Source organism: Terrapene carolina, unplaced genomic scaffold, assembly GCF_002925995.2.
Source record: "Terrapene carolina triunguis isolate 2854851 unplaced genomic scaffold, T_m_triunguis-2.0 Scaffold421, whole genome shotgun sequence".
In the NCBI taxonomy this organism is placed as follows: Eukaryota; Metazoa; Chordata; order Testudines; family Emydidae; genus Terrapene; species Terrapene triunguis.
This window is the reverse complement of record NW_020664772.1, coordinates 48812-58838: the sequence shown is the minus strand read 5'-3', so window position 1 is coordinate 58838 and position 10027 is coordinate 48812. Positions and strand designations below refer to the sequence as shown.

The window sequence follows — 10027 nt, the reverse complement described above, 5'->3', positions numbered from 1 at the left end:
CCTGTCCTTCATCTTCCTCTTGCTTCTTATGTATTTGTAGAATGTTTTCTTGTCACCCTTTGTCTCTAGTTAGTTTAATCTTGCCTTCCTAATTTTGTCCTTACATGCTTGTGTTATTTGTTTATATTCATGCTTTGTAATTTGACCTAGTTTCCACTTTTTGTAGGACTCTTTTTTGAGTTTCAGAAAATAGAAGATCTCCTGGTGAAGCCAGGGTGGTCTCTTGCCATACTTCCTATCTGTCCTACACATCTGAGTATCTGAATATCCACAGCGCTTCAATAGTCACAGACTCCTTGTGTCCCCTGCCTTGGGCTGGTTCCCTCCCCTGAGGTTCTCTGGCCTTCTGCAGTGTTGTGACAAGTGGCTTATTATCTGCTCTCTGACCAAGTAATCAATTCCCCATGTTTGGGGATCCCTAAGTTTATTCCAGGAGACACACAGCACGTTTCCCTCCAGTCACTAGGCTTTCCCATGGGGTCTTCATGAACATTTTCCCATCTTTGAGGATGAAATGACCCTCCTGCAAAGAAAGAGGCTGGATGGGACCAGGTGGGATGTTCTCTCTGGGAAATGGTCAATGGAGCTATAACAAGCTCTGATAATCACCCCTTTCCATCCTATGAGCAGGACCCCCGGTCCCCCGAACACCTCACTAGACCTCATTTCCCACATGGACCACGGGGAAGAACCCAGTGCCCTAGACCCTCAAGATTCTTCAGAAAAGGAGACACTGAGCGACTCCCACCCAGGTGAGGAATAAGTCAAACCAAACCCCCAAACTTCCAATGCCCCTGTAAGCTCTCCGACCCCTGCCTCTTCTCAGCTCAGTCAGAAAAATAGCCAGCAGGTGTCATACCCTCATGGCAGATGTCACTCATGGCCTCTCATCCATCCTGACTGGGACCAGCCAGTAGTGACCTCTCCTCCATGTTCAGATGGGCTGAGGAGGCAGAATTGGTCCCTCGGCACCTTCTCCTTCGCTGGCTGGGTATTGAGCTTATCAACTGGTTTGGTTTGGTTTGGTTTACCCGTATTTGCCATTCACCTTTGCAGCACAGGGAATGACTCACGTCTGGATTCAGAAGGGAGCTGATGGGTTCAGAAGGGAGAATGAAGATGACAGACCTCAGCAGGAAAGTCCCGAGCGAATGGAACTGCATGGGATGTTATCAGGAAGCACCAAAGGGGAACTTTCCCAGAATCATGAAAAGGAAAAAGCCAGTGAGAGTCAGTCTTATAAATGCCCCGACTGTGGGAAAAGCTTCCACTGGAGCTCACGCCTTGCCATTCATCGGCGAATCCACACAGGAGAGAAGCCACATAAGTGTGCCGACTGTGGGAAAGGCTTCAATTGGCGGGCACAGCTTATCACACATCGGAGATGCCACACGGGAGAGAAACCCTTTACATGCGAGGACTGCGGGAAAAGCTTCATGCGGAGCTCCAGCCTTACTGAACACAAGAGAATACACACGGGAGAGACACCTTACAAATGCGACTATTGCGGGGAAAGATTTGCCTGGAGCTCAGCCCTCGCTGTACACAGGAGAAGCCACGCGGAAGGGGAACCCTATCGATGTAAAGATTGTGGGAAAAGCTTCTGCATGAGCTCGGATCTTAGTAAACATAGAAGAGTGCACACGGGAGAGAGACCCTATAAATGCCCCGACTGTGGGAAGAGCTTCAGAGTGAGCTCAAACCTCACGGCACATCGGAGGATCCACACCGGAGAGAAACCCTATAAATGCCCTAATTGTGAGCAAAGCTTCCGGCAGAGCTCCACCCTTCTTAAACATCAGAGACTACACTTGCAAGAGAGGCCCTATAAATGCCCTGAGTGCGGGCAAAGCTTCTGTGTCAGCTCAGCCCTGACTGTTCATCGGAGGATCCACACAGGAGAGAGACCTTACAGATGCAAAGGCTGTGGGAAAAGCTTCAGGAACAGCTCATCCCTTATGACCCACCAGAGGATCCACACGGGAGAGAAACCCTATAAATGCCCCGACTGCGGGAGGAGTTTCAGCCAGCGCTCAGCCCTATCTGCACACAGGAGCATCCACACAGGAGAAAGACCCTATAAATGCGACTGTGGGGAAAGCTTCATTGTGAGTGCTGACCTTCTCAAGCATCAGAGAATCCACACGGGAGAGAAACTCTACAATTGCAAAGACTGTGGGAAAAGCTTCTGTCGGAGCACCAACCTTGCTGCCCACAGGAGGATCCACAGGGGAGAGAAACCTTATAAGTGCCCTGACTGTGGGAAAAGCTTCACGGGTAGCTCAACCCTTATTACGCATCAGAGACTGCACACGGGAGAGAGACCCTATAACTGCTCTGATTGTGGGAAAAGGTTCAGTCAGAGCTCAGCCCTTACTAAGCATCGGAGAATCCACACAGGAGAAAGACCCTATAACTGTTCTGACTGCGGGAAAAGCTTCACCAACAGCTCCCATCTTATTAGACATCAGACAACCCACACTGGAGAGAGACCCTATAAATGCCCGGAATGCGGGAAAAGATTCAGGCAGAGCTCGGCCCTTGTGAAACATCGGAGGCTCCACATGGTAAACACTGTAAATGTCGACCTTACAGAGAATGCTCAGACCACCAGTGAAGCCAGGCGGGATGGGAACCCATGACGGACCGTGATTGGAACTCTGCAGCATTAAAAAAAATTGCAGTAAACCTCACTGGAGCATTGTGGCGGAGAGGTCTGTTTGTGCGGGGGAAGCACCGGAGGGGGGATGATGCTGGGTGCTTTGGGAATGGGGCTGCAGGAAGCAGAGGGAGGCTTGAGGCAGGTGAATCAGTTATTTGGGATTTGTGGGGAGAGAGCTGGGAGCCCGGGGGTGGGGGGAGGAGGGTGTTTTTCGTGCAGTCTGTAATTCCCTGAGTTACCCAAACTCATTGCGGCAACATCTGGCAGGAGTGGAGGTGTCGGGCGATATGGGCTTTAGAGTTCTCTCTAGTCTGTATGGGTCAATTCTGTGGCTCACTAGGGCCAGAGATTGGATTTCCCGTCTGCAGGGAGCTGAGATGCTGAGTCAGGGTACCAGGGCTAAGAAGCAAACACAGATCTGGACCTGATCCTTTCAGGTGTGACCAGACCTGTCCCTAGGGGGGAGCCTAAGAGCCCATTCAGCACTACCCATCCATCACACAGTCTCCTGACTCCTGCAATGACCAGAGACCCTCCTCAAGCCCCCCACGCTGCCCCTTATGCCTGGTACTCCCGGCCACCCCCCGCGTATTCAGAACCCTCCTCACATCCCACTCCTCCTTAGTATCCCCCGAATCCCACTCAGCTCTGACAGAGACTCCAGGCCCCTCCCCATGGGACCCCTAGCAATAAGTCATATGTGACAAGGGACAAGGGGGAAACTCTGAATCAGAACCACATGGGCCCTCCAGACCCATCCCAGTGAGCTGGGCGAATAACGGAGAAGGGTGGGGGGCAGAGGAGAATGGTGTGAAGGGCAAGAGTGGGGAAGGCCCCAACACTAAGAGCAGAGGGATAAGGCAAGGCTAAAAATCCATCTGGTCACCCTCTTTCCCCCATCTACTGCAGTGTTCTGTATGGGGACAATAGAAACTCTCCCTGTCCCACTCAACACCCCCCCCCCCCACACACACACAGGATGTCCCCAGGGGAATAAAAGCCTCCACTGGATTGGAAACACTGCTGTAAATTTACCTTATTCTGTGGTTCCCATGAATCTGAACCCCCATGGACTTCCTGTGTTTGCTTTGGTGACCCAACCCCAATGTGACACAGGAGTCTCTCCAGTCTCCTTTGTCTGGAATAAGGAGTAAAAAAATGGCCTTTAAGGGAGTTGGAGACCTCCTGAGAAGTCTCTTTGAGGCTCCATTTCCCCCAGCCGGGGTTGTCATGTTCTGCAGATTCTGCTGACTTCACTTGGTGCTGTAACTGCTCAGCACTTTCTGAAAATCAGGCTGAAAGTGTTTCCAGCTGGGGACCTCCAGTGCCCACTTCTGACAAACTGGCCAAGGGATCTCTCAGAGGGGAGAGAACATTGTCCTTGTCTAAAGGCTAGAATGATGGGCTCCTGCTGCACATCAGAGACCCTACCTGGGAGAGACCTTGCCCCTGATCTGGATGCTGGGAAAGACTCAGTACTTGGGCAGCTCTTACAACTCAGCTGAGACTTCACAGGAGTAGATGGGTTTGTCCCTGGGGGAGCAGTAGCCCTGAGCAGGGCGGGGTCAAGCCAGCTGCCAGAGTCAGGGGAGGCACCAGGGGTGCAACAGTCTTGAGGAAAGGGGACAGAGACACTTGTCTCCCCAGGAAACAGCAGCTTGAGCTTCCTTGAGGAGGGGTTCCTGCAACCCCAGCTCTGCCCTTAGGCAGTTGGTTGGCTGGGGATGGAGGTTGTGGTTAGATGTTCGGCTCTGTGTGTGTGTTGTTCCTGTGTGCTGCCCCAGCTCTGCGCAGACAGCCAGTATAGCAGACCTCGAGCGAACTGCCCAATGACCACAAGATCCGTTAAGGGACAAAGGCACCAGGCCAGGTTTATTGTCGACAAAACACAGTATTAGTATCTCACAGACTCTACCAGACCACTAATACATGTATCATAGAGTATCAGGGTTGGAAGGAACCTCAGGAGGTCATCTAGTCCAACCCCCTGCTCAAAGCAGGACCAATCCCCAGACAGATTTTTACCCCAGTTCCCTAAATGGCCCCCCTCAAGGACTGAACTCACAACGCTGGGTTTAGCAGGCCAATGGTCAAACCACTGAGCTATCCCTCCCCCCAAATAAATAAATGGAGATGTCCTATCTCCTAGAGCTGGAAGGGACCTTGAAAGGTACCTTGAAAGGTCATCGAGTCCAGCCCCCTGCCTTCACTAGTAGGACTAAGTACTGATTTTGCCCCAGATCCCTAAGTGGCTCCCTCAAGGATTGAACTCACAACCCTGGGTTTAAGCAGGCCAAAGCTCAAACCACTGAGCTATCCCTTCCCCCATATGCCTGTAACAATGGACCAGCTCAGTGAACAGCGGGACTTTCCATTCCTCCCTAGCCCAGACAAAGATACTCCCTCTGAAATACATCTTTATACCCCGATACAAACAAGTTAGTACTGCCTCTGACAGTTACTGCCCCCTGACGTGGGGAGTTATTATCCATCACCTTGTACATGTTGGTTCGATCAAAACATCTCTATTATGTACTGTCATCCTGACCTTATCTTTTAGGAGGGGTCAGTGTGTTCTTGTTATCCTTGGGGAATGTTTTTGTACCATCCTTGATATCGGGATATTCTGGTACCACTTGATATTGGGATGTGTTTGCGTAAGCACTCTGTAACTAGCACTTCTTAGGAATGTGTATTTCTGCAATATCAGCCCTGTCCTTGCCAGATTCTGTGAGCAGGTTCTGCCTCATACCAGGCCTCTGTTTCAAGAGCTTATGTCTCAGGTACTCTTCCTACTACATTGCTGAGCTGGGTGAGGTGGGTATGAAAGGGGCATTTACAGGTGAGTTAGGGTGCATGTCCATTTGCACCAGCTGAGGAGAGGCCCATGGTTTGCAGAAACAAATCGGGCTGGTTAAATGCCAGGATATGACGCCATTTGTCTCTTAAAGATTCTTACTATGACTTAGACGCTCTGTCTTAAAGCACCAAGAGAACACAGTTATGATCAAAAGCAATTTATTATGGAAGAAAAAACAGACCAAACCAGCCACTAAATAGTGTGTTTACTTCGGTTATAGTCTCCTCTGGTGTCTCCCTTGGGGAGAATTTCAGCAGAGAATGCACCATCTCTGACAGTGAGACTGGCTTCCTATAGGGGGCACGCTTCTCTAGCAGAGCTGAAACAGGAGACAGCAATTCCCAAATCAGTAGGTGGATCCTGTCCAATTAGCAGAGAGGATCCAGATACTTTATTGCTGGCAAAGGAAAGTTTGTTGAAAGCGAGTCTCACTAAATGTATAACTTCTTCTATTGGCCATCTTTCAGGGCTCTTTGTTCAGAGGTCCCAATGCTGCAAACACCTGAGTGCAAGTCAGTTAAATCAAAGGGACAAGTTACGTAGGTAAAGTTAAGCAGGTACATGTAACCCTTCTGCTAGGTGGAGTCGGCAGCCAGGTTGAATAGCTAGGGGTTCCTCTTCAACAATACAACACAAAACCGGCTCCAGCCCCTGCCCAGTAACCTGGGACAATTACATACCATCCCTGGGCACCTCTAAGAGGCAATACTTCCCCTCTCACAAGCACTGAGTCTGTGTGTAGAAAAGAAACTTTTAATAAAAGGAGGGATGTCCCCGGCATTAATTTGGGAAAACGCTGCAAGCAGGATTCATAAACAAAACCATGAGCCAAACACCCACCCCAAAGTATGCTGGGCTGTGTCCTTTGGCCTCAGGTTCTTAATTCCAGCAACCAAAAGTTCCTTTAACGTGCCCCTCCCTTCTCCCTCCAGGGCACCCCACTCACAGTGGTCGTCCTTGGTCAGGGAAGACCCAGAGTTCAGAGGTGCATCTGCGTGAGCTCACCTCTCACCCTGGCAGGGCGGCCGGCAGAGTGGAGTGGTGGGCGGCTGGTGGAGCAGAGCGAGCACCTAGACAGCAGAATGAGCAAGGTGCCCCCCCCCGACTACCACCTCAACAGCACCAAGAAAGCTGCAACGACATGCTCAGCAGATGTAAAATGACCATTGAATGTGCTATTGGTAGACTGAAGGGGCACTGGCTTTGTTTAATCGCAAAATGGGACCTCTGTGAGAAAAATATCCCAATGGTTAGTTGCCGACTGTATCCTGCATAATTTTTGTGAAGCAAAGGGGGAAAAGTTGCAGCAGGGGTAGAAGTGGAGTGGCCATCTGCAGCATTTGAACAGCCAGACACTAATGCTATTAGAATATCTCAACACAGAGCTATACAGCTCAGGAAGGCTTTGAAAGAGCGCTTTAATCATGAGCCACAGTAATGGGTTGTGGTGCACTGTGCTGTACCTGGCCCTTCTGTTTTGGGGCCAGTTAGGCATTGTGTGGTGCTTGGTTTACATCTATGAATAGAACACTGACAATGCAATTTTGTGATGCTTGCTGTACCTTTATGATACACTGTGTTTGTCGCTGATCTTATGAGTTGTGTCGCAATGTACGACAACATGTAAGTGGGTGCTTTCACTACTGTCAGGCATTGTGCAACATATGTTGGGGACTAATAAAGATGAATTGCTTTCCAAACAATACAGTTTTATTGAGCAATGAAAACACTAACATTTATTTGCAAATTAAAAGTAAATACGTTAAAACCTTAGTACATGTCTAGAACAGAGCTTAAAGAAGGGGAAAGAACATTCATGTCCAGTTTAGCTACACGTACACTGACCTGTTGAGAGCTACGGTTGATGTATGTGATGCTGTGGTTGTCCTTAATGTCCCCCGGAGTGGTAGGGCTACGGATGCAGCCCCTGATGTCATGTGGAATGTTGAGGAGGGGTGTAGGGAGGTGCTATCCCGGAGTTCCCCATGGGCTGCAAAGGGAGGCGAGCCTATGTTTGTTGAAGTTGTAGGTCCACAAGAGTCTGCAGCATCTGTGCTTGCTGCCAGAGAAGCCCAAGTATGTCCTAGTGCATCTCCCTCTGCTTTTCCTGCGCCTTTCTCCTGTCCACTCTTTCCTTCTCCACACAGTCTACAATATTCATCCTACAGGCCCTCTGTTCACCATCGGATGCAGCACTGGCTTGCAGGATCTCACTGAACATGTCATCCTGAGTTCTCTTCTTTCTCCTACTTATCTGGCTCAGGTGTTGTGCAGGTGTGAAAGGAGAACCCCTCAAGGGGGGCAGTAGGTCTGGATAAAACACACAGAGGCACGATTGTCACAACAGAAAGTGGAAGTTGAGATTCAGAACTCCCTTCCTTCGCTCCCCTGACATTTTAAACAAGACATGCTTATTGACACTTCCGCTTGGGAGTGCTTGTGCACCGCGCTTCTCACAGCACCAGCCATGGAGCGTATGGCTCACCTGGGGAGAGGGAAACGAGGAGGGAATTGCTTGGTAGCATGAAACTGAGTATAGGGCACTGGCAGTCAATACTGGCACCGTTTCCCATAGGCGGGTGTGATTTTAGCTGGTATCTCACTCCTGAGGGTAACAAAACCACCCGGGCCCGTAGGCCACTAGCCAGTTTACCACAGTAGGGTGAAAGTGTCCTACCGTGGAGGAAGAGATAAGATTGACATCTCTAGAAATCTTGGGGAGAAGACTGCAGAGCACCTCTGTGAAAGTTTACTCGAGATCTCTCAGGAGGATTCAAGGGATATCTCCGTGTACATAAACAAACGGCTCCGCTTACCCACCCAGAAGTGCCAGAACGGGGGGGGTTAGGGCGCCATGACCCTCCCACTTTTTACCGGTGGTAAGGGTGAGTGATGGGGGCAGGAGATGGAGAGAGGAGTGAGCAGGAGGTGGGGTCTTGAGGGGAAGAGGTGTTGCAGGAGTGGGGCCTTGGGGGAAGAGACAGGGCAGGGGCGGAGCTTCGGGGGAACATATGGTGCGGGGGTGGGATCTTGGGGGAAGGGGCATTGTGAGGGCGGGGGCTTGGGGTAATGGGCAGCAAAAGGGCGGAGCCTCAGGGACAGCGTGGTGCAGAGGGCGGGGGCAGAGTTTGGGCGCTTGTGGCCCCCCCACTTTTAGGGTGCTTCTGCCACTCCTGTACCCAGCTACCTCTTCTAGCACGAGTAAATTAATGAAAAGTCAATAGCTGTATCCTGCCAAATTGGGGGTGCCATCACCGTATCGGAAAATAAATTTACACACTTACCTGAAGTTCCTTCCCCTGCATCAGGCTCGACTCCGCTCGACTGCTGGGACTCACTGGACTTCAGTGGAGTCTCAAATAGATCCTGGCTTGTGGCATAGCTGAACCTCCCTGTAGCATGTCCCCTATCCTCCTCCTCTTCCTCCTCCTTGCTGTTCACAGCTGGGACCTGGGACTCAGGATGCTCGGAAGTATCCACAGTGGTGTGTGAGGTAGTGGTGGGGTATCTGCCAAGTATGGCATGCAGCTCATTGTAAAAGGAGCAGGTCTGGAGGCTTGGCCTCTCTGGCTTTCTGATATGCCTGCCGCAGCTCCTTTGCTTTCACGCAGCACTGCTGCTGGTTCCTGTCGTGCCCATTTTCCTGTATGCCCCATGCAGTCTTCTCAGAGATGTCCACGTTTATCTGGCTGGTCCATAGCTGTGCTTGCAAAGCCTCTTCTCCCTGTAGGCCCGGGAGATCCAGTCTCTCCTGTCTACTCCAGGCTGGAGTGCGCCTGGAAAATGTAGCCGGCATGGTCAGCTGGGCAGTTGCACACAACAACTGAGATCTCCTAGGTGTGCTCATCACGATGGACAATCAGGAAAAAGTATTTCAAAAATTTGCTGGGCTTTAAAGGTGTCCAGGCTGCTTCCCCATTCTGAACTTTAGGGTACAAATGTGGGGGCCTGCATGAAAACTTCTAAGCTTAACTACCAGCTTAGATCTGGTCCGCTGCCACCACTCCCAATGTGCTAATTCCCTTCCCTGGGTAGCCTTGAGAGACTCTTCACCAATTCCCTGGTGAATACAGATCCAAACCCCTTGGATCTTAAAACAAGGAGAAATTAACCATCCCCCCTCCTTTCTCCCACCAACTCCTGGTGGATCAAGATCCAACCCCCTTGGATCTAAAAACAAGGAAAAATCAATCAGGTTCTTAAAAAGAAGGCTTTTAATTAAAGAAAAAGGTAAAAATCATCTCTGTAAAATCAGGATGGGAAATAACTTTACAGGGTAATCAAACTTAAAGAGCCCAGAGGACCCCCCTCTAGCCTTAGGTTCAAAGTTACAGCAAACAGAGATAAACACTCTAGCAAAAAGGTACATTTACAAGTTGAGAAAACAAAGATAAAACTAACACGCCTTGCCTGGCTGTTTACTTACAAGTTTGAAATATGAGAGACTTGTTCAGAAAGATTTGGAGAGCCTGGATTGATGTCTGGTCCCTCTCAGTCCCAAGAGC

At 50.2% G+C, this 10027-nt stretch overlaps 1 protein-coding gene across 2 annotated transcripts in view; it reads left to right on the top strand.

Annotated features, from left to right (window-relative positions):
* Window positions 1-2701, top strand: part of LOC113407817 (zinc finger protein 345-like) — a 135370-nt gene extending 132669 nt beyond the window's left edge. The window contains exons 1-2 of one of the 2 annotated variants that reach the window (XM_029913004.1): window positions 519-752; window positions 1057-2701. In XM_029913004.1, coding sequence (XP_029768864.1) covers window positions 623-752; window positions 1057-2642 — 1716 coding nt within the window. In that variant the 5' untranslated portion in view covers window positions 519-622 and the 3' untranslated portion in view covers window positions 2643-2701. Of the gene's footprint in view, window positions 1-518; window positions 753-1056 lie in introns of those variants that run through there. The other variant, XM_026658238.2, reaches the window with a different exon arrangement.
* The last annotated feature ends 7326 nt before the right edge of the window (window positions 2702-10027 follow it).